At 38.5% G+C, this 25,254-nt stretch overlaps 1 protein-coding gene and 1 non-coding gene across 3 annotated transcripts in view; one reads left to right on the plus strand and one right to left on the minus strand.

Annotated features, from left to right (window-relative positions):
- The window catches only part of GPC6 (glypican 6), a 1,181,547-nt gene that overhangs the window by 289,043 nt on the left and 867,250 nt on the right, over positions 1-25,254 (plus strand). For both annotated transcript variants that reach the window (XM_065902149.1, XM_065902148.1), the window contains exon 2: positions 7,984-8,142. In XM_065902149.1, coding sequence (XP_065758221.1) covers positions 7,984-8,142 — 159 coding nt within the window. The remainder of the gene's footprint in view (positions 1-7,983; positions 8,143-25,254) is intronic.
- On the minus strand, positions 6,115-6,186 carry TRNAF-GAA (transfer RNA phenylalanine (anticodon GAA)). The gene has a single exon. It is a non-coding gene; the product is annotated as a tRNA-Phe (tRNA).

Genomic DNA, 25,254 nt, shown 5'->3' on the forward strand with positions numbered 1-25,254 from the left:
TCAGCTACAGCATCAGTCCTTTCAATGAATATTCAGGACTGATTTCCTTTAGGATGGACTGGTTTGGTTTTCTTGCAGTCCAAGCGACTCTTAAGAGTCTTCTCCAACACTACAGTTCAAAGCATCAATTCTTCAGCACTCAGTTTTCTGTATAGTCCAACTCTCACATCCCTTCATGATTACTGAGAAAACCATAGCTTTGACTAGATGGACATTTGTTGGCAAACTAATGTCTCTACTTTTTAATATGCTGTCTAATTTGGTCATAGTTTTTCTTCCAAGGAGCAAGCGTCTTTTAATTTCATGGCTGCAATCACGATCTGCAGTGATTTTGGAGCCCAAGAAAATAAAGTTTGTCACTGTTTCCATTGTTTCCCCATCTATTTGCCATGAAGTGATGGGATTGGATGCCATGATCTTTGTTTCTTGAATGTTGAGTGTTAAGCCAGCCTTTTCACTTTCCTCTGTCACCTTCATCGAGAGGCTGTTTAGTTCCTCTTTGCTTTCTGCCATAAGGATTGTGTCATCTGCATATCTGAGGTTACTGATATTTCTCCCAGCAATCTTGATTCCAGCTTGTGCTTTATCCAGCTTAGCACTTCTCATGATGTACTCTGCATATAAGTTAAATAAGCAGGGTGACAATATATATACCCATGAACAGTATGAAAAGATCAAACCATTGACAATGTTAATAATGTTTATTATATATCTAGTCAAGGTAAGATGTGAGAAAAAGCAAAGATAGCTTTTCCTACTCCAACTGCTGTGTCCTCTCTGAGACCATCCTGATTCAAGCACTGCCCACTCTCTGTCCCAGAAACTCCTTACTCTTTCCTAATTTTAACCACATTTCTATTCTTTGCCCTAACTTCAGCCCCAGATCATCAGCTTTTCTGAAATAACAAACGCAAGGAAACGATAAAGGCCAGAAATATTGGCACAAGATCCATGAAGGTGGGATCTTTACAACTTAGAGCATTATGTTTGAAATCCTATTTATGCAATTCTCGGAACAGATTTAAACAACTCATGGGTGCCACTCAAAGGATTATTTTTACAGAATGCAGAGTGATAATTTTGTAACTAAGGGAACTGGTAGTCAAAGTCTTTATCAGGAAGTCAAAAACATGAAGGAGGACACGATTGTAGCTTCTTTGAGTGATAAGATCCACTGAATTTCTCAAATCTTGTGTGAAAGTTTAAAAATTTCTGATTATGGCACTGAACAACTTTGTGAAAGAAAAGCAGCCCTCAAGACATGAAAGGATCATTTATAATAACCTTTCACACTGAAAAATGTTAAAGAAGTGCTTATTTGGAGGTCTAGGGAATTTGAATTTAAGGAAATGAACTGGAACACAGATTTGAAAAATACTGCTTTTCTCAATTCTGCCACTTCTGATTAGCTTATAGAGGAACTTTATAATACTAAAAACAGTCCAGTACTATTAACTCCAATTTAAATTTTCTTAGCTATCAGAAACTCAGCTAAAAGTTCACTTACTCTTAACTTTCCTAAACCTGTTTCCTTCGATTCTTTGCTCCAGTCAACTTACCAGGCACCAGATGAACAAAATGAATGGTTATTTAACGTGACATATCAAATGATGAGGAGACTCTATCTGGGTACCAGACACAGCTAATTGACTGTGGGGATTCTAATAGTTCAAGGCTGAGAGAACTTTGGCATAGAACACATGCTCCGAAGAGGGCCAAGTCTAAGACACATATTGCACTCTAATCAAATGGAATTTATAGGATCAGACATTGAAGTGCTCTGCATTGGGAGCTCTCGCCATCTTCTTTGTATTTTTGAATTTTTTTGATTTCCTACCTACTTTCTTTTTTTAAAATAATCTTCAACTTGCTTTTATTCTGTTTTTTTTTTTTTTTCCATTGGAAAATAATTGCTTTACAATGTTGCATTGGGTTCTGCCATACAACTGTGCAAACAGCCATAACTATATATATATATAGTGCCTCCCTCGTGAGCCTCCCTGCCTCCTACTTACCTTCTAGGAAGTGTCAGGGTAGTCATTTCCCTCCACGCTCCCAAGCTCTATAAAACCAAGTGTTTGGCTGTCTGTCGTCTGTGAAATGTGACTCACTCGGTGCATTGCATTTTTGTTGTTTATTTGGGATGGGCATTCTGAGGTCCCCATGTGTCACCTCTGAGGGCAGTGAGTCTCCGGTCACTGACCCACAGAGGCCGGCGTCTGCGGTTAATGAGGGCCTCCTGTCTCCTGCTTTTCCCACCGTGCCACTCACCAGGTCTATTCCTGGAGGCTTTCAGACGCTGGGCCCTCCCTGGAGGGAGCTCCATCTGGCAAGCATTACATTTCTGCTGTCACCTCAGCAACTTGGAGTGAAAACGAACTCCTGGGCTGGCATTCATGGAAAGACTTTGTAAAGGAAGGGTGACACGTAGTTGAAAGGAGTATGTAGAGGGAGGAACAGCCCCATCTCTTCTGTCTTGGAAAACAGATGACAATTTATGGTGTGAGTGTATGTCCCAGAGCCTTCACTCATCCTCTGTTTTCCGGTGGAACTCCCTTCTTTCACATTTACCATTCCCCTTATTTATTTTAGTTACAATAAAATCCCAGCTTTGATTCCTTCGTGTGTGTGTGTGTTTAATTTTTATTGGAGCATAGTTGATTTACAATCGTGTGTCAGTTCCAGGTGTGAAATGAGCAAAGTGAATCAGTCATACATAAACATATATCCACTCTTTTATGATTCTCTTCCAATATAGGTCATTAAAGAGTATTGAGTAGAATTTTCTGTCTTATACAGTAAGTCCTTATTAGTCATCTATTTTATATATAGTAGTGTGTATATATCAGCCTCAACCTTCCAATTTATCTCTACCTCACCTCTTAGCCCTTGGTAACCACTAGTCTTCTACATCTGTAACTCTATTTCTGTTTTATAGATAAGTTCATTTGTACCTTTTTTTTTTTGAGATTCCACAAATAGGCAATATCATATGATACTTGTCTTTCTCTGACTTTACTCAGTGTGACAATTCTAGGTCCATTCTTTCCACTGCAGATATCATTACTTCATTATTTTTTATGGCTGAGTAATACCAATATTTATTTTAGAGCTAATGATGATTTCTGTAAAAATTCAGGAAGTTGGGAATTCATTAGTCTGAACTTCAGGTGCCCTAAAAAACAATCACATGTATAAACTGGTTGCCTGACCTTGCATCTAATCTTTCTGGATGTGAACCTATCATCATGATTTGCACAGAGGAGATTCTCAATACATGTTTGATATGTCAAGGCACAGTCATCAAAGTTTCAACCTTACATTTTCTGCGGTTATTGTCTCTTATCCTGACCTTCCAGAACCATCTATTTAGTATCTTTATTATTAGTGGTCTTGGAGGTGCCTGGTGGTGCTCCAACTGAGTTAAATATTATATCTAGTTATGGAATAGGTAACATATAGGGAACCTAAGGAGATCTGAGAAAGGAGTGTAGGTGGGAAACTCTAAAAGGACAACGGATTTTTTCACCTTCATAAATTACAACTTGGGAAGAAACCCATTATTAATAAAAATACTTGTAAGTGTCAGGAAGTATGTAAGCTGAGAAAAGTTTCATATTCTTGCTCTGTGGAGAAATTGTGAGTGGTAATACTTTATCCAGCCAAGTAGCTGTCATGTTTGATTTCAGAAAGTCAATACTTCACATGTTACAGACCTAATGGTCTCTTTCATAACTACTCTGCTCTTCTAACCCTACAGCAGCCATAAACAAGGTATAAATGAGTGGGTGGGACTGTTATCCAATAAAACTTTATTTACGGACAATTAAATTGGGATTTCATAAAGCATCACATAGCACATAATACCATTTTAAAAATTTTTTTAAAAACAATTTTTCTTACAGGTCTTACCAGTACAGATGGCAGCCTGGATTTGGGCCAGAGGCTGTGTTTGACCCTATTCTAGGGTCAAAACTGAAACAGATTAACACACTCACTCAAAACAGAATTAGCCAGTTGTCCTAAGTCTTTTTGGCCATTCAAAGTCATCAGTTGTTTTCACAGTTAGCAGTGGCCTCTGATGAGGGGGAGAGAGGAGCTATTAAGAATTTAATTCCTCTACAACCTTCTTCTCCAGTGATGCGTTAGGAAGGAAGCAAGGCTCAGTCTCAATGGACTACATGTTTCATGACCTCTGGTTCTCTTTGTTTGGGGACATCATCATGGTCTCTTCCTAGGTTCTCTAAGAGGCACTTTGCATAAAAGTTTCACTCTTCTTGTAGCATGATTCTTCAACATTCTGGTGATTTCCCCATATCTTCACTTTTTCTAATTTGTCTATCTCTGTCTTTCCATCTCTTTAGTTTTTTTTTTTTTTTTTCTCTCTTCCAGGAACAAAGGAGGAGACATCAATTACCTTCTTAAGGACACTATAGTTCATTTAAAAAAAATATCACCCTGCTTTGCACTAATAAGTCAACTGCCTACATATATCTTCATGGCCTTATACACACACACAGAAGAAATAGGTTTGGTTTAAATTTGCCCCGCTAAGAAGTACCTTTCTCCTTTTATTTATCACCTGAGATAAAATACTGATTTTCTTGGAGTGATTAGAAATTAGAAAACCACCAATCCATCTAATTTCATGAATGTAGATCCACAGGGTTTCTTTCACAAATATTCCCAATACAACTATTACCCTCAGGTCATGAAATATTTATTTTCTTTTGGTCAGTTTTTCACCAGAAGTCCCATGCCTTTTGCTGTAAACTCACTTGTAATGATTCAGAAATAGAATGCAGTCCCAATGTACTACTAAATCCTGAGAAATGGATGTTTCATTTGTGCATAATATAGTAGAAATGGAATAGAGTTTTCGTTTTGTTTTGTTTTTTTAGTAGCTTATAACAGGTCAGAGAAATGATCATTTTGCAGAGTTGTTAATGTTAAATATCTATTTGATCTGGAAACAGTGTTGTTCTTATCAGTTAGTTTTAATATTTTTAAAAAGAAAATTAGTGATTTGTGGACCATTTGCCACACTTATTCCTTTCTAGTCTCTTCAACTCTAGAACTATGCTTCTCAATGGGATGTGAGTTTCAGAAGCACTTGGGGAAAAATTTCAAAATTTTCATGTCCTATCCCACCCCCTTTTGGAATGGTTTGCCCCTTCAAATCAGAGCCCATCAGGAACACACCTGTGTGGAATGAATTATCATTCAATGCAGCAAGTGAGAATATGCCATATAGAACCTCAGGATTTCTCAGTTAGAGGGACTTTGCAGGCATGGGTGCCTAGTCGCTTCAGTTGTACTCGACTCTTCGAGACCCTATGAACTGTAGCCCCCAGGCTGCTCTGTCTATGAGACTCTCCAGGCAAGGATACTAGAGTGGGTTCCATGCCCTCCTCCAGGTGTTCTTCCTGACCCAGGGATCAAACTCACGCCTCTTGTATCTCCTGCATTGGCAAGCGGGTTCTTTACCACTAGTGGCACCTGGGAAGCCCAAGAGGGACTTTAACAGATTCTTTGAGAGAGTTTGGATTTTGGTGGATGATGTGTGGGAAGTGCTCAAAGAAGCGGCACTTCACCCTAGATCAAATGCTGTCAGAAAGTGGAGGTAATTCCATAGGAAGGTATCTCAACCAATGTGACCAGCAAGGGGGTTGACTATGATGAAGATCAATCAGTAGAAGGATAAATGTAAAAGTACAGATGCTCATCTTGCCAGTGAGAGGAGATTTTTGGTACTTTTGGATGTGGCACAATCACCTTGTTTTTGTCTGTGTTTAGACAAAACTTTTATGTGGACTTGCTTTGTCTCACGTCATCATGGTGTCAGAATGATCTTGTCTGAGCTGGGTGTCCTGTGAGCTTGTTTATGTGTAATAGGCTACGGTGACCTGGCCATGAGTGCCAGGCTGGATTCTCAATGTCCAGAGCAGTTTGTTTTGTCTTTATGCATATGTACCCCCTGCCCTCCTTTTAAGTTGCTCAGTCATGCCCGACTCTTTGCGACCCCATGGACTGTAGCCCACCAGGCTTCTCCGTCCATGGGATTCTCCAGGTAAGAATACTGGAGCGGATTGCTATTTCCTTCTTCAGGGGATCTTCCCGACCCAGGGATCGAACCTGGGTCTCCCGCATTTCAGGCAGACGCTTTAACCTCTGAGCCACCAGGGATGCCCCATGCATATGTACTCCCTGCCCTCCTTTCTGGTATAGTTTTTTCATAACATACTGTTTAAGCTTTTATTAGAAAATATTTGAATTGCACAGAAAAGTAATGATAGTAATATAATAAACACCATGCAAATATCTGGCAACTTATGAAGTAGAAGATTACAGCTAAAACTATTTGGTCATTTCTCTCAAATCCTAATTCCTCCTGGGAGGAAACGGTTATCTTGAATTTGATGTTTATCATTCTCAAGTACACTGCATGTTCCTTCCTTTTTACAAAAGATATTCATAATGTTTTATGGTCTCCTTCCCTTTCAGGAATTATATAAGTTCTAACTTTAATGCAGACCTATGATCCTTGTTTTTATTCTGAGGTTGTTTTAAGTAGGCATGAAAGCATCCAACTTCATGAAGAATCATGAGACAGGCACCCTATACTTCATATGGGGCATAATTTTACATAAGTGCTGTTAAACATGATAAATGAATTTTAATCACCACATCAAGTACTCTGTTCATTTGCTTTCTCCGTGCCCTACAGTGATTTTTAATCACAGGGGCAATTTGTTGGTTTTATTTAGCAAAATGTTGGGTGGATTTTCCTTCTTCCCTCCACTGGCTCTCTTAAACATTTTTGACACTAACGGAGCTGAATCAATTGGAAATTCACATTTTATGCAATAACAGACCATTTTAATTTCATGAAGCAAGCCAGGGTTTGGCTTCCACTTGCGAATAGCACTGAAGAAAGCAATATCGTCAAAAGAAGTGGCCCAGTATATCCAGAGATAAATCTATCGAATTAAACCCAAGGCTTTCATTAGCTTTTACTTTGCATTTCCCTACGACATAAGCATTAATTAAACCCATCGGCGTCTTTCCCCTTGCAGGAGACATTTCTCTCTGACAAGGAACGTCAACCAAGGGAACGGGTGGCATGGGAGACCTGCCAGTAAAATCACACTTGGTCTCACAGGGAGGAAGGCTGATGCGTTCTGACGGTCGGACGGGCAGACACGGAACTCAGTGAATGATTGCCATCTTTTCTTGCCCCCGCCGTCTAACAGTCTATGGTGATGGGCTGACTGTTTCTTGCCTCACTCGAGGTTTCTAAAGATAAGCACACTTGTAACTGTGTTGCATCTCTTGTCACCTGTTGTTACTTGGTAGATCTCGAATAAAAGCAGGGACCCTGTGGCCTTCTGAGGTCTTTAATGTACCTCTACTTATGTGACAGGGGCTGGAACTAAATGTCAGGTCTCTTAGTCACTTTGGGTGCTACGACAGAAATACCATAAACTGGGTGGCTTATAAATAGCAAACATCTACTTCTCATATTTCCAGAGGCTGGATAGTTTAAGATCACATCACTTGTGGATTCAGTGCCTGGTAGGGGTCCCTGATTCAAGACCCCATCTTTTGGCTGTGTTCCCATGTGGCAGAAAGGGCAAGCTCAGTCTCTTGGGGGACTCTTCTCTAGGTCTTGAGTGTGGGTACCAATCCCATTCATGACCTAAACACTTCCCTAAGGCCCCACCTCGTAACATCGTCACCTTGGGGGTTAGGATTCAACACATGAATTTATTGGGGAGGACAGAGACTATCAGACTGTGGGCTCAGGTTCAACTTGAGTCTGGAGTATTTGGAATGGTAGACACCCCACGGCCCAGATAAAAGTCCATGGACAGGACTGAGGGGCTGGTGAAACAGAGACCCCAGTATTTGAGGGAAATGCCAGAGAAACAAACACCCTGAAGGCCTGATCATTCTGTGCTGACATTTCCTTCCTTCTTGCAGGAGAACACTTGAGAATCTGTCCTCAGGAGTACACGTGCTGTACCACGGAAATGGAAGACAAGCTCAGCCAACAGAGCAAGCTGGAGTTTGAAAACCTGGTGGAGGGGACAAGCCACTTTGTGCGCACCACGTTCGTGTCCAGGCACAAGAAGTTTGACGGTAGGCGGCAGCTTTTCCTTCTCCTTGGGCTGGGTGTGCTTTGCAGCGCTAGATTCTTGATCCTATATGGAAGGCATTTGCTTTAAGTGGAAGCTTTCCTTTCCTTCTTAAACATTTATACCTGTGTCTATTTTTAGGAAAGCCGTGAGCACTCTTGACAGTTTGTACAGCTTGGCAAAACCTGAGTTAACAAAGAGCTGTGTGGCATTTGCAGTTTGCCTGTGAGATTTATTTGGAATGATTTTGGCTTACATTTTCATTATCAGAGTGATTCTAAGTCAGCTTTTGTCACACCATAGCTCGTCTTCAGTTTCCATCAAGGGATTTGCCTTGAAGTCATTAAATGTCATTTAAAATTATTTGAAATAGAACGTCGCTTTTAAGAGGACAGACTTGTTTTAAGTGCCAGTTGATGTGGATGCCATTATTTTAGAATGTACCTTTCCTGTAATGTAAGTAACTGCATTTTATATTGTAGTTGAAATCATCTGGCAGAAGGTTTTGACCCTTCATTGATTTCCTGATTATAAGCAATTGACTTCATTTCTATATTCTGTTTGTTAAATAAACATTTTATATTAGAAAGCACAATGAGCAAAAATAAGTATGACTAGGATTCAGTGCTGGATTTTCCCATCAGAGCCTCAAAAAGATTTTCAAGAGCAATCTGACTTTTATCAACTGAATGAATAATGATAACGATAAAGATAAATATTCTTGGGTAGTGAGGTGTTGTCAGTGCTCTGTGAAATGAATGCCCCTTACTATGGCTCCTTGTAAACCAGACTTTGAAATTGTAGGGACCCTTTCCTGTGTGCCTTGGTCTTAGGAAATTGCCTGACAGAAACAGAACAGCCATTCATTTCCTCCATCCTTTCCAATCAATGCACAACAAAGCTGGTTCAGAAAAATCTTGCTAAGTTTATCTTTTTTTTTTTTTTTCTTTCTCTCTCTGTAGTAGATAAAATGTTCTGCTTGGTGGCTGCTTTAAATTGACTGCACCAGTGTCTCTTAGATTAGTCCTCCAGGTTCTAAAATCAAGATTATGTGACATTTTCTGTGGAAGTGAAAGGGATTTATATTGTTGCAAGTATATTTCAGCGTTTTCATGTTCTTCCTCTTTCTCTCACTCTGCGTTCAACTGTATGTGCGGATGTATATAAAAGTAACTCTTTATTTAGATATGATGCTGTGACTATTGTTCCCTTGAGCCCAACTAGCAAGGACTTGGGAGTTGGCCTTGATTTACAGATTACAAATCCAGTGACTTTTAGGAGCCCTGAAGGGGCTCTGTTCTTGAGGAACTATAATGTACAGGATTACTTCAAATTGAAACAAATTGAGATGTGTTATCCTGTGTTACAGAAAGCAGGGGAGGGTGACCTGCTGCTCTGACTTCGACCTGTATTTTTAGAAAACAGCTCTTAGTGCTTTTATAAAGTTGTGCTCCAAAATTAAGTAGGAATAATCCCAGGGCAGTATTCATGTTGTGCATGCGTGCAAGCTCAGTCACTTTAGTCGTGTCCAACTCTCTGCCACCCTATGGACTGTAGCCCTCCAGGTAATTCTGTCCATGGGATTCTCTAGGCAAGAATACTGGAGTAGGTTGCCATGCCCTCCTGCAGGAGATCTTCCTGATCCAGGGATCAAACCTGTGTCTCTTGCATTGCAGGTGGATTCTTTACCGCTGAACCTGTGGGGAAGCCCATGTTACATAATATATATTCCTTTAAATAAAAATATTAGACTTAAGGTAGATTTTTGGGTTTTTTTCTTTTTTTTTAATAATGAGTAAAGCTATTCAACAAGACTGAGTCAGGTACTTCCTGTATTCGTCTATCAATGACTTTCAGTATCTGTGGATTTATAATTATTAAACCCAGATGTGTTTCTCCTATTAAAAAAAAACACTCTTTCTTGCTTTCTCTCTCTCTGTGTCTCTATCTTTACAGGTATGTTCTAAATTGTTCTAATGTGCTTAAGGGTCTTATGTTAGTCGATTTGACAGGACATTGATTTTGCTAAGATTTGATCTGACATGGGGGTGATGAATTCTTTAACAGTGTGTTTCATTGTTGTTGCATTAGACTGGGACGGGAGAGAAATTAAGATATTTTTTAAGGAAGTTTTCAGCTATTTTTTTTCCCCCAAAATATAAATGCAATCTGGTGAGCTTAGTTTCTGAAGAGTTGTCTTCAAAAATTATAAAAATTAGTCCTCATGATAATTTCTGCCCTTTGAGCAATTCCATGAAGGTCATCCATGCAATGGTATGATTTATCTTTTTATCCCACAAAAGCAATCCTGCTAAGTCACCTTTCAGGAATGCTGGTACATTTATGAGGACAGTTTTCCATTTGTTCCCTTAACACTTTTTTAACCATTTCCTGGTGGCATTTAGTGATGACTATCAGCTGGTGTGCACAGGACGCCTTCCTGGGATCTTGTGGAATGTTATTGTTTGGATTTTATATTCCTGGATGAACCTGATGGTGCTTTGAGGAGCTTTATTTTTAGTAGCTTCCTATTCTGAGTCATTTTGCATGATTGCTGGAATCTCTTGACCCAAAGTGTTCATTTTGCATCTCTGCCTCTGGTCCCACTTTCTCAGAGATCTTGATTTCTCGTTTGGATTTTAGGCATCTTTGTTGGTTATGTGTTCTTTATTATATGAAAGAGAACTGTATCATATAAGAAGGTGGCCACTTACCTTCCTATTTTCAATAAGTACAGCAACAATTTAAATTGCACCTAATATATGTGATTCAAGTCCAAACTCTATTCGGAGCGGCTAGATTCAATCACAGCTAATCATTAGTCTACAGTCTAGTCATTATGCTAGAAATGTTTTTATTCCATTTAGCTTGTCATTTTGTGGTAGAGGTGACTTTTAAAATTTGAAATTCAGAAACATTTAACAGAACATAACATTACATTTACTGTCATATTCTTTCCCATTTTCTATTAATATCTTTGGTAATATTTAGTAGATACTGTATAAAATTGTAAATATCCATTGCCTGGTTGGAAGCTAAACCTGAATGAATATGAATTTTCCCCAATTTCCTAAAAGGGCCCAGCTTTGCTCCCTAGCCCCATTAGCTAAAAATGTATTGCTGTGAAGCAATGGATAGAAAAAGAGGGTAGCTGTGAGACAATGAATTGAAAAAGTATATAAAACCAAGTGTAGAAATTTTCACTCTTTAGCAGTGAGTTTCCTTATAGATGAGTAGATCCTCCCCCCCTTTTAAATATAGAGTTGAAATATGATGATTGCATGTATAAGTTTAGATCCTTGGCACCAGTACCCTTCCAAGTGTCTTACATGATTTTTATTTGTTTGTTTGTTCTCCCTTTTCTGGCCAAATCTCCACCTCTGCTTGGCGTTACACATCCCTGCGAACCCCTCACCTGTTGGCCAGAACCTGCCCACCGCTGATTCTCAGACACGGGGATGCTCTCAGTTTGCTCCGCAGCCAAGCCTAGATTTTCCAGCACACCTCAGTGGTTAAAATTATGGACGAAGGCCAGCCAGGTACACCTGGAAGAATGATCACAATTCTATTCCCTGACTTATGGCCTTTCTCACTTTTGCAAAGTACCCCAGATAGCCAGAAATATACAAACAAATGGATCATATAAAGGTAAAGCGAGTGTCATCTTTGTGTACCCACTCATTTTCCTAGCATTTTGGTGTTTAGTAACTGCCCGACCTGTCAGATTGGCATCTGTGTCCAAATCCCAGTGGCTGTCTTGCTTCAAATTTGTTAGGATCCTAGGAAAGTGGAGGGCAACCAAATCCTTTGATAATAGGAATGGTAATAATATGCAACGTCTGGCCATGTTCCTCGCCCATTACAGACGTCAGCCTGTTTACCAACAGTGAGCTGCAGTGCAGAGCTACATAGACTCTCAGTGGCAGAGTCAGCACCCTGTCCCAGGCTGAGCCCTCCTGGGTGCTTGCTCTTAGTCACAACCACCCCATAATTTCCCTCGTTTTCTCTAGTCCCCAAATGTGCTGAGATTTCACCATCAGCAGCATCTTTTCCTCTATCTCTCACGACCAGTTATTCCCAGTAATTGTGGGGAAGAGGTGGAAATGTCTTACAGAAAAGTGTGGAAAGAGATTAAAAAAAAAAATCCTTAAAGAAAGAAAAGAAAATTACTCACCTAAATATAGTCCAGCTCCCAAGGAACTTGGAGCCTGGAGAGAGTAAACGACTTGCCAAGTTTCCACCAAAGAATGATGAAACCAAGACTGTAACCTGATGCTCTTGACTTACATCAGACTTATAAATAGTAATATGATAGCAAGTCGATATTTGGTTGAAATTCTAGCTCAGCCTTTATTTGTTTTCAGTGGACATTGGCTAAAAATTACTGATTTTCTTTCAACAAGGAAATTGTGATATTGGTGGCTAAAGAATCTAGCCATATTTTTGGAAAAGGCAGCATCAGTGTTTAATTGAATATTGTCCCTAAATTAAAGGTACATGAGTGTTTTGTGCAAAAAAAGCTATTAAATCAATGAAGGCATGTTATTTATTCTCCTCACCTCACGAAGCCCTGGTAGCTTCTATCCTGATATAAGCACAAGCACCCTATTCTCCAGAGTCATATATGGAATATGGATTATTCAGAAACTGAAAAATTTAGTTGAAGGGATATATTACTTCGGCAATTTTTTCTTTATATTTATTTGAGCTGGTATTTATTCATATCTGAGTCTCAATATGATGTTTTTGTTTAGTGTGTTCTTGGTCTTATTATTTTACTTTCTTTGTGGTTTTTATTTATGTATTTTTATGATATACATTTGTCCAGAGATCTTGACAGCAAGTACATTTTTAAAAGCAAAATAAAAAGAAAAAAAAAAGTTGAGCAGTAATTTCCATCCTCCCAAAGAACTTATTCCATGGTAACACCCTCAGAATTCTTATTTTGACTGAATGCGGAAATAATTTATACATGGCGCCATAATATTTTTACGCTGCAAATCTGCTTGTGTTTTTTTTTAAATATCATTTCTCATCTATATGCTGTAGAGATGACAATAATGTAATGATATCTTTAAAATATGGCCTAATTTTCTCACAGAATATACTTATTTGAAAAGCAAAAATCCCCAAGTAGTTTTCCTTATGGTAGCAGAGTCTTCTATATTTCCTGTCACATGGATGGGGTGTATGTGTCTGTCTGTCTGTCTGTGTCTGTCTGTCTCTCTGTGTCTGTGTGTGAGTGAGATTTCAATTTGGAAACATTTATTCAGAACCTATTGTATAAAGACATCTAGCTAAGGGTCTAGTACATACAAAGATGACTAATAATGACAGAAATATGGTCAGTCCATCACAGAGTTTACCTTGTTGGGGGCCTAGACATCTGTGTAAAGCTAACTCTAAGGAAGCCAGAATTGACTCTGCCGTATAGTGGAAGTCCAGAGAAAACTGGAAGGAGTCAAGTATTTTATTGAGACACTAGAGAAGAAAATCAAACATATAAGTGAACAGTGCTTGCTGTGATAGGGCTTCCCTGGTGGCTCAGTGGTAAAGAACCTGCCTGTCAATGCAGAGATATGGGTTTAATCCCTGAGTTGTGAAGTTCCCATGGAGTAGGAACTGGCCACCCACTCCAGTCTTCTTGCCTGAGAAATCCCATGGACAGAGGAACCTGGAGGGCTGCAGTCCATGGGGTCAGAAAGGAGTCAGACACAACTGAGCGGCTAAACAACAAGAGAAGACTTGTAGGAGATGGAACACCCTGGACCCTTAAAGAATGACTTAAGGTTGTGAAGGTTAAAGAGGAGCCAGGAGGCAGGTGGCAGGAGGAAGTATAGGCATCCATCTTGTTTGCATAGTCCAAAAGTCCTTGGGACATGCCAGCATAATTACAATTGAGTCCCCTCAACAGTGTTAATTTATCGACATTTGGCATACATTCATGGTGTAGAAACATTTTTGTTCCTGTATCAGTTTGCTGTTGTTTTGTAACAACCAACCACAGCATTTCAAGTCATAAGTAAGAAGCTTCTCTTTTTCCTTGAGTGTGTCTTTGGGTAGCTAGAGTTTGGCTGTTTCAGGCCTGTGCTCAAAGAGGCTGCCTCTAAACTGTGGATTTGGTCTGGTCTGTTCTAGACGTTTTTTGGAAGTAGCTCTCTATCTACATTCTTCTCATGGTGGAGTCTGGCAACTGTATTACACAAGTAGAAGCATGATGCCCCTTAAAGCCTAAGTTAGAATTAGCAGGTTGTCTTCTCAGCTCCCATTGTCCAAAGCAGATCTTGTGGTCATCCCTACCACTGATGGGCAGGGAGTGTTTAACCCGGAAGGAGATGGAGGTGAGGAAAGGAGTAAATATTCCTACATCATAACCTACCACAGTCCTGGTTGATTTCTTCTTGCTATTCCTTAAATAATGTTTTACCTTTCACTTGACTTGTGATATATGTATTTTTGGCAGGTGGGCAAAGGTGGGGAGGGAGGAAGGCAGAGTTTTCTAGTAATTCAAGAGCAATAATTATTTCCCAAATAAAGCACAGTTAGTCAAACACACGTGTTACAGACTACCTCCCATATCCTAGCACATTAACAAACACACTCAGGACACACAAACCACTTTCTTGATATTATTCAAAAATACATAGATGTGATATTTCATTTATGTTACTACCCGCCCCACCTTGATGATTGACCAGAATAACATGTTAACTGTAATTTCATAAGGGTTATCATGTTAATCAGCATAAGATGTAGTTACCCAGATGCCTCCTTGAACATTGCTGGGCCAGTATATCAGTGATGTATGGGCTTCCCTGCTACCTCAGCAGTAAAGAGTCTGCCTGCAATGCAGGAGAGCTAGGAGATGTGGATTCGATCTCTGGGTTGGTAAGATCCTGTGGAGGAGGGCGTAGCAACCTATGCCAGTATTCTAGACTGGAAAATCCCATGGTCAGAGGAGCCTCACAGGCTGCAGTCTATGGGGTCGCAAAGAGTCGGACACGACTGAGCGACTGAACTGAACTGAAGTGACTAAATACATACATATCAGTGATACGTGTTTCATCTGAATGACACTACTATGGAGGTCAAAATGTGTTGAATTGGGTTTTAGAAATTAGAGAAATGGTCTTTCTGGCATTGGAAGGTAATCTGACAGTTTTCCCAAAGGGTAGCCCTTCCAAAATCAAGAATCACCTAGTCAGGGGTTGGGTTTTGCTAGAATTAGTAAATAGATTTATAAATCTCAAATGCCATCCGTGTGCGGGGTGTTGGAATAAATGGTCCTTGCATGGTTGAAGACTCTTTCAATTCAGGGCATGAAGAATCCTGATCTTTGTATAAGTGGAATCTCCCTCCCTCCTTCCTTTCTTCCTTCCTTTCTCTCTCTGTCTCTCTTTCTTCTCTTAGGACATATCTTTCAAAACTAAGAAAATACTGCTGATCAGTAGCTTTGTGTCCTTTGTGATGGACTCCCAATCATTTTCTAATTCTTACCCCACTACCACATACCTCAGAGTAACTGAAAACATTACGCTCCCAGTGTAGTTGTAATATTATCAGCTTATTATCACCAATTCCCTTGCATGGTGGCTTTGCTGAGCAGCTGTTTCACAGACGAGCCAAGTTCTTTTAAGTATTTCTCTATCAGAGGCTGAAACCAGCCTACCAGAAGGGTTCTTGGTCATGAATGTTAATGAGCAGACAAGTATCTCTTCCCTGACAGTGGCTCACTAATCCTTTGAGTAAGCATGACTAAATTATAAGAGAAATTTTATTTCAGTTAAATTGATCTGCCACTGGTTAGAAAAAACAGGTTTTCTTACTTTAATGAAAATCAAGAAAAATATTTAATGGTGATATAAATTAGAGTTTGGTGGAAAAATTTTGGTCCCCAGACCTGGGAATGCAGTAGCTCAGTGTAGACTGGTTCAGTTGTGTGGTGTGTATAAAGTTGATGGAAACTTCATTATCTTCTGTTAGGTGTGATGTGCAATGCGGAATGGTGTAAGTCCTAACTCTTCAGCTGAAATTTTGTATGAAGAAGCTCTTGACCTTTCTCAAGTGGTGTGGAATTGGAATAAAAACTGGGCTTTCTTCATTCACTGAGACAATATAAGACCTCCCTTTTCCAAGCAAATAACATGATAAATGAATAAGAAAAATGTTTATGTGCTTTTTTACGATTCAGAAGAAAACTATGCAGGTGAATCTTTATTTCAAATGGCATACCTTGTCCTGATGGAGTCCCTGAGGTGGACAGATAGAAGGAACAAGATGGGCATACAAATTATCCTGGTTGAAACTGGTTGGTGAGTCCATGGGGCTTTCTTATAATGTTCTCAATTTTGGGTGACTCCCAAATGTCTATAATTAATATTTTTTTAAGGAGAGAACTGACTTAAGCACAGGCAGAACTGAGGATTTCCAAACTGTGAATTCATTCTGAATGCAGAACAGTGTCAGTGGCATTGCCATTCTTATGTCTTGCCATTTCAACAATAATAAATGTTTTTACTAGTTTTAAATGTTTTAAATAGTAAATTCAACATGCCATTTTCAAATTGCAGAGATGAACACAACTTATAGATCTTTTAACTCAGATCAGGGCCGCTTAGCTTCTGCTTCTACCCAACATTTTATTATTGTATTGCTAGAACTGGCATCTGTAGTTTATCTGCAAAAATAGGCCTGTGAAATGAGCCTTAATCCTTAGATGTTCCTATTAATTGTGATTCAAAATGTCAAACTCTTGGTTAGAAGATGTATGGACACCAGGACAAGAAGATTATTCCAACACAAACTTTGGCAAGATTCAAAAGAAAATGTAAAACATAGATTATAAATGCATTATAAATAATATTTCTACAGCACTAGGTAGTCTTCCAATGATTCTTAGTTAGACGCACAACCATCATGAGCTCTGTGTGTTTGGCCTTTTAGCAAATTCAAAGGAAAAGACTATGTGTCTAAACAATTAATTCCATGTGATTCCCTTTATTCCATTAAAAAGGGGGAGAATCCTAATCTCACATGCAGACGTAGATTTAGCTAATAAGCTTGCATGATTCATGACACTCAGAGAAACTGTAGGGAAAAAAAATCACCCATTACAGTTTCAGAATTTTCCATTTATTATTCTTTCAAAAGGTTTTTTAATATTCATTAAATAGACAAATATTATTCTTCAGATGATTATATATAGTAAAACGTGATCTTCATACTGTATCTTCCCTACCTAGTGGTTTAATTGAATCCAAACAACTTGAAAATGAAAGGCAAACTTTGAAAGAAGATAGCAGGAAATTGGGCCTCCAAGGCTTTTCCATGTTGGAAGAAACTGTACTTCTCCACCTATTTTTTATTTCTGAAAATTTCTTTGCATATTTTCTGCTTTTGAAAGAACAGTGTGTAGTCACTACAAGTTTTGGTTCTCTTGCCGTCTTATCTCCTTCCCTTTGGTGCTTATGAAGTTGACACCTTATCAGTTTCACTTATTTAGTGTTCTTTTAATAGTATTCTTGAAAAAAAAAAAGTATAATCTATTCCCTGTTGAAGTCTAAGCTCATTAAGTATAGAGATTAGGTCTCCTATTTCTATTTTATCTTCCTAGACTTGACTTAATATGGAACATATTTAACAATGCTGCAGTGTTCTTTGACTGTGGCACCAACCCGCACAGACCCAAGGGCACAGACCAGTCAGATGAATTACTTAAGCTCCTGTAATAAATGCGACAGAAGAAAATAGGAAGCCTTGAATTTCAGTTATCTATTAACTCTGCAGGTCCATAAACCTGGAAGTCATATTTGATTTCAGCAGCATTTATTCCAGTGGATTTAATAGAACTAATTTTAAATTCCCTGAATGAAGATGGTCTTTATTTGGAGTGGAAGGAGAACCTTAGCTCAAAAAGTGGGGTGAGTACACTCACACACACATACATACAGAGGTTTATACATGTGAGTAAGGAGGATTAAGAGGCAAGAGTCTCTCAAAGGACCAGTTAACACAGAGATTTGTGTGCTCAAACTCTGGAAGTTTTTTAAAAACACTTTTTAAACATTAAAACAGTTCCTTTCTTTATTGGGCTGTTTTGATGTTTTTGTTAAAAGTCAAATAACCCTATAAGTAAGGATATATTTCTGAGCTCTCTATTTGTCTCTCCTTATGCCATTGCTACAATGCCTTGATTACTGTCACTTCATAGTACTTTTTTAAGCTGTGTTAGTCCTCTTCCAATTTCAAACAGTGTAGTTTGTGATTCTGTGGTTCCTTTGGGATTTAGAAATCTTCGTTTTGCTTAAGCGTCTCACTTCTCTGGGTCAGCACCCTTTGAGTATCCCTGGGTAAGTGGAGTTGAGAGATCAGTTATCAGGATGTAGGGCTGAGGCAGATAAGAATGACAGAAGCTTTTCAATCTCTGCTCTGTCCACTGAAGGTCAGTTTAAGGGCTGCCAATAAAAGGTCCACAGTATGTAAGGTAGGAGTCAAGCATCTATTGACCAAACGGTGTTTTTCCTTTTTTTATTTTTTATTCAAGATTCTCTTTTTTCCTTCTGATTTTGACACTGAATTGCATGCCAGATCCACAAGTCATGTAATGTCTTGCAGGCCAAATTATACTGCAGTTGATTTTTTAAAAAAAATATTTGTGAGCTACAAATTTTCCTTTTCCTCTTTTATTTTCTAGTTTATAGGATCTAACAAATACTTATTTTTCACAATCTAGAAAATGCAGTTCAATTTTTTTTCTCTATTTTTGTGGCTTACAAGATGTTTTCTGAAGCCAAGTATGTAATTTATTTTTAATAGCATTTTTAAATTTTAAAGTATTATATGCTTTTTATAGAACACTTGGCTAATTTAACTTAAGGCATTAAAAAAGTTAAAGTTACTTTAAATTTTGGCTCACTTGTGGAAGAAAATCTGATCTCTGAGGACACTGAGGTAAAAATATAGTAATACAAATATTTGATTTCTCATGAGAGTTTATTCAAATAACTTCTAAAAAAATAAAATAAATAAAATAAGTTGGAACTCTTATTTCCTATGTTTAATAGTTTATAATATAAAAGGAAAAGCAGAACCCAGTCCCTGTAGGAGGGAGGGAGGGATTTCCTATTTTGGGGGGAATAATATTTCCCTACCCTTTATAGCATTTGGTCAATAAAACGCTGGATCACTTTTATTAATACTGTAATTGGGTTTGTGTTCTTTACTGAGAGTGTAATCAGAATTATGACAACATAGTTCTGAAGATTTGTGGGATGTAATAAATTGTGATGTATATTAAAGAAAAGGTCAAAGAAGTAAGTAGGATGAATCTTCTTCACAAAGTAATGAGCTAATGAAAACAATTCCAAGAAAAAAAAGAAAATCTATCATTGTTTCCACTTTTCCCCCTTCTATTTGCCATAAAGTGATGGGACCGGATGCCATGGTCTTAGTTTTCCATAGGGAGCTGACAGTCCCATGGAACCCACATAGGCAAGCATCTAAGTAGCAGTAACACAGACTTGTACCATGTGTGAAAATACAGATTAAGTAGAAGAAGTGAATGAAATTACTCCATTAAGGGGAGATTAAAAACAATTCTGAAAAGATAGAATGAAAATTCTCTTGGAAGTTGGGAAGGAGTTGGACATCAGTTTGGACCCAGGGAGATGGGATGGGGAGGCAGATGGGAGGGGGGTTCAGGATGGGGAACACATGTAAATCCATGGCTGATTCATGTCAATGTATGGCAAAAACCACTACAATATTGTAAAGTAATTAGCCTCCAACTAATAAAAATAAATGGAAAAAAAAAAAAAAAGAAAGGATGTGGAAATGTGAGGGAAGGTGTGGAGGCGGGGAATCTGGCGATTCAGGCTTAATTCTGTTGGTGGACAAAGGATACTTGAATGAAAGAGGAGCTGGACCCATTGTTAAGGGCCTTGTGTATGCTAAAAAAGTGGGAAAATGCTTCTATTCTCTGAAAATCAATGGGTTTTCTTGTTTATTTTCGTTTAAATAATTGAGTTGACTGTTGATCTTGAAGTTCTGTCGACAAAAGTTAAAATCCCTGTTGAGCAACAACTTACAGAGTTTACCCTGTGTGGTTTGTTCTGTTTAATTAATGGCTGACAGCAGGCATGTGGATTAGAGAACAAAATGAATTCCGCTGATTCCTTAGATCCTTCAGTGTTACGGCCTGTATAATAATATTTGTAAATAAACATTAAACTTCCAGGCATCTGTGAGTTTCTTTCACGTGTAGTGTGTGTATGAGAATGCTTTGCAAGAGGACTGCTAAAATGTTGGTTCTACCTCAAAGTTTCAACAGTGATGTATGGGGAATGGTAGGTTTAAGCATAAACTGTTCTTCCAGCATCTTACTTTCAGGTTCCTCATGACAGTGAATGTGTCTTAACTGTTGTTTGTTGTAGTTTCTAAGTCATGTTCGGCTCTTTGCAACCCCATGGACTGTAGCTCGCCAGACTCCTCTGTCCATGGGATTTTCCAGTCAAGAATACTGGAGTGGATTGCCATTCCTCACCCCCCAGGACATCTTCCCAACCCAGGGATTGAAACTGTGTCTCCAGCATTGCGGGTGTGTTCTTTACCACTGAGCCGCTAGGGTAGGCTAAAAAAATTGTGAAACACTTCACTAATTTGCATGTCGTCTTTGCTAAGTCCCAAAAATTGTTAAATGGCTCACCTGATTATAAAATGAGCGTTACCTTTCATAAGGCCCTTCCGTATACACCATACCTCAGCCTATGAAATGATTTGTCTTGTGGAAATTTTCTCACAATTGTGTCAGATCCCAATTTCGAAAGCTAATCGGTATTTGAACTTGTTAAATTTCACGTTGTTATATTTCATGAATTGTTACATTTCTGTTCCAAATATCTAACATAAAGTTTCCCCCCGGCAATATTACATGCAAGCATATAGGATAAGGACCCTGCAACAAGTATTCCATTCAGCAACTGTGGTAGACTCATAACTAATGATAATTGCCCTCTTCATGTAATGAGGTAAATTTTCTCAGTAACAATTTCGTATGCAACTGACTTAGTATATAGATCATTGGGGATGGATGAATACAAACATCTCTGTGCACTCAAATCCTTCCCATCGTTGAAAACCCCAGAGCCTCAGGAGCTCTGCTAAGAAGTCTACATTATGTAAAGATATGCATATTTACTTATTGCCCATTTATATAGTGCTTATTAAGTTACTATTAGTTTTTCAGAGTTGCTTTTTAGCAACCTTAAATCCTCACTTAAAATGTGTAATCCTTAAAGGCAACGGAAACCTCTGTTGGTTCACATTATTAGAAATGGACTGATCCACAATAGTGTGGTGTGCTCTTGGCTAGTTGCCAATGGTGAATGAAGGCTGCATCACTGGATGACTAATCGTGTCTCTTATCCCCAGGTTCACTCACTGTGGTTAATATTGAACCAAGTCTATTTGTGTAGAGTTCTTTAAGAGGCCTAGACATTAAGATTCCTTAGCATAAACATCACCCGCGCATCACCTGCACACCTAAATGGATTTCTTGCCAATGAGTAATGCTGTTCCTTCACTACACAGTCGACAGAAAATGCCAGCACTTGATTCAGGGAATGTAGCCATCTTCTGACTAAGGTTCTTCATTCAGGACCCTTTGTTGGATGAATCCATTTCTGCTCTGTTCCATTCCTCATTTGAATGAAATATGTTCTAAAGGTCATCAGTTTTAGGCAAAGTTAAAGACTAGATTTTTTTTGTAAAAAAGAGATCAACAATATGTTTTCCTTCTTTATGAGAATTTTATTCAATAGCATAGCACTATGATTTCTTGGGAGCTTAATAAAAGCTACCTAGATAACAGAGCAGAAATTTAGCTGTTTTTCTTGCTAATGTAAAACCCTAAGTGTGGCTTTATTCTCTTCTCTCATTGCCCATTAGCTTCATTTTAAATCATCTTTCTTAGTATTTGAAGAATAATTAAGGGACAGATGATTGTTGTCAAATATCTTAACCTTATAGACAATGTCTCATAAAGCAACAGTGGCCTTTAGAAAGGCTAATTAGCTTGAGCAGTGGTGACTAATAATGGTTTTTTCCCCACAAATTTTTTTTTTGACATCTCAACAAACTTGAGCACACAGAATAAACTATCATGCTAGATATTCAGCGATCCAAATTAAGTGACGATGACAAAGACCTTTCTTTTTACTAGGTGATCAGATACTAAATTTAAAGAATATAATTAAAAAAAAAGAATATAATTAATTTCTCCCATTGGAATACTAGGGTCTGAGGAATAGAGGATATTTTTTCAAAGTATTAAGAGTAAACAAAAATGTGTTCACACATTTATATCAATAATTGCATATTATACCGTATCCAGTAACCCATTGTGGTTTTTTTCAACTGTAATGCTTATGTCCCAATATTGTTTTCTTTTCCATTACCTCAGGAAACAAAAGTAAACTGGCTCCTGAGTTACACTTTGTGTTTTACATTAGCTAACAGAACTGGTATTGGGAAAAGGGGCCAAATGTGCAAGAGCTGAAAGGTTTTCTTTCTGAGTATTTGTTTGCAAAACAAGCCCAGGATAATGGAGGATCATTTGTGGGAAGCTGAGCCATGCTGGGTGCTCATTAGATAACTTAGAAAGACTCTCTTGTTTGCACCCCCCTCCCTTGTAGGTAGTTGCATGTGTTTCAATTAAAATCTCCATTTACTTCCAGCTGGTAATGTTAGCATCCATTCCACCAGTAGAGAGTAAAGGTCACAGCCTCCTGCCTGAGCAGATATTTAAAGAAAATGTGCCATTTGCCTCCTTTGTGTAGGGACCTTTGAGCCACCCAGAGCAAACTTGGGGAGCAGTTTCTGGAGGGTCAGATTGCAGGGGGACTTTTTCCTTATTTACTGAGGCAGCTTTGGTATCTGCTGGTCCAGATGCTACAGCTGCTGTTGCTTTGTGGCTTGGGATCCAGCAGCAGCTGTTGTTCTCTGCTAGAGCATGCTGCTGACATTCCAGATTTAATAGTCTGAGACCTTAGTCGTTGGAAGCTATGCTGAAAGTTAATTTGCTGCATCCAAGTTTATTTTCCTACCTAAACCACCATTTGTGATAGAGCCTTTTCCCCACGATGCAAAGTAAAGTGAGGAAAGGACTTCTTTACTGTCCTTAGCAGGCCGAAGGGCAAGAGAAAGCAGTGATTCCAGAGCAGAGCGCAGGCGGGGTATCCTTGTGACTTGGCTGTGTTCCGGCTGTCAGGTATCTGAACCCAGGCCCAGCTGCTTTCTACCTTCAGAGCTGTGGGCAACCTGGTGGAACTTACTAGTTTCTCCATCTCAAACAGTTAGGACAGTAATTTCTACCTTATGGAGAGTTACAACGAGAAAGTAGTCATAAAACACCTTTGCTAATGCCTGATCCATAGTTATAGTTTACTCTTTTTTGAAAGTAAATTTTATTAGTGTATAGTAACTTTACGATTTTGTGTTAGTTTCTGCTATGCAGCAAAGTGAATCAGCTATATATGTATATGTATATACACACATACATATCTCCTCTCTTATTTGAATTTCCTTTCCATTTAGGTCACCACAGAGCATTGAGTAGAGTTCCCTGTGCTACAGAGTAGGTCTTCATTAGTTACCTGTTTTATACACAGTGTCAATAGTGTATATTATGTGGTATCAATAGTACGTTTTTTTTGTTCACGAGCCACATAACGTTTATGAGGTATTACTGGTAAATGAAAAGCTCTACATTCCCTTGCTTCTTTTTTGAGCCAAAATTAATGTTCTTGCCCAATAAATATGAACGTACCCATACATTCATCTAATTACAGCTGATATTTATTTGGTTATATCTTATGCCTTGGAACACTACATTTTACATCTCATATAACCTTCACAGGGTCTTCCCTGGTGACTTAGACGGTAAAAGCGTCTGCCTACAATGTGGGAGACCTGGGTTTGAACCCTGGATCGGGAAGATCCCCTGGAGTAGGAAATGGCAACCCACTCCAGTACTCTTGCCTTGAAAATCCCATGGATGGAGGAACCTGGTAGGGGTCTCCAAAGAGTCAGACATGAGTCAGACACAACTGAGTGACTTCACTTTCACTTAGCCTTCACAGCAATCCAATGAGGTAGATGATATTACTATTGTTATTCCTATTTTCTAGCTGAATAAGTTCTTGTCTAGAGACTTAAGTAATTTGCCTGAGTTTGCATAGCTTGTAAGAGTCAGAGCTAGGATTGAATCCAGCCCAAACCCTTTACCAAGCCATAGTTTCTCCCAGAAGGAAAGCAAATCAAATTACCTTGAAATGAAGTATTTGAACTCTGTTTCCGAAGTGAAAGTTTATATATGAATAATGGGAAGTTAAGGCAACACTGCTATTGCTCTATGGCGTTTTCGATTCCCTGGACTCTAGATAGTTGGTAGATGGATTCATTTTATTCCCTTCTATTACATTATATTTTCAGTGGTAATCATTATTTCATGACTAATGCTTTGGCATTCTTATTTTCAAAATTATTTATTTTTATTCAGTTAGTTGTTATTGAGTTAGTTGTTCTATTTAGTTGTTAGTTTAGTTATTATTTAGTTGTCTTCTATGGTTACTTTACACTGCTATAGAGCAAACTGAATTAGCCATACATACACTATCCCCCTTTTTTATTTCCTTCCCGTTTAGGTCACCAGAGAGGAAGGAGTTCCCTGTGCTATACAGTAGGTTCTCATTAGTTATCTATTTTATGCATAGGTATTACTATGTGTATATGTGTATATATGTATATGTGTATATGTGTATATACGTCAATCCCAATAGTATATATATGTCAATCCTAACCTCCCAGTTCATTCCCCCCACCTTCCCCCTTGGTATGTAGATGTTTGTTCTCTATGTTCATGTCTCTATTTCTGCTTTGCAAATAAGATTATCTTTACCACTTTTCTAGATTCTAGATGCATTAACATACAATATTTATTTTTTTTCTGACTTACTTCACTCTGTATAACAGTCTCTAGGTTTATCCACGTCTCTCCAAATAACATAATTTCATTCCTTTTTACAGTAGAATAATATTCAATTTTATATATTTATATCAA

The sequence above is a fragment of the Muntiacus reevesi genome, chromosome 11, assembly GCF_963930625.1.
Source record: "Muntiacus reevesi chromosome 11, mMunRee1.1, whole genome shotgun sequence".
Classification (NCBI taxonomy): Eukaryota; Metazoa; Chordata; class Mammalia; order Artiodactyla; family Cervidae; genus Muntiacus; species Muntiacus reevesi.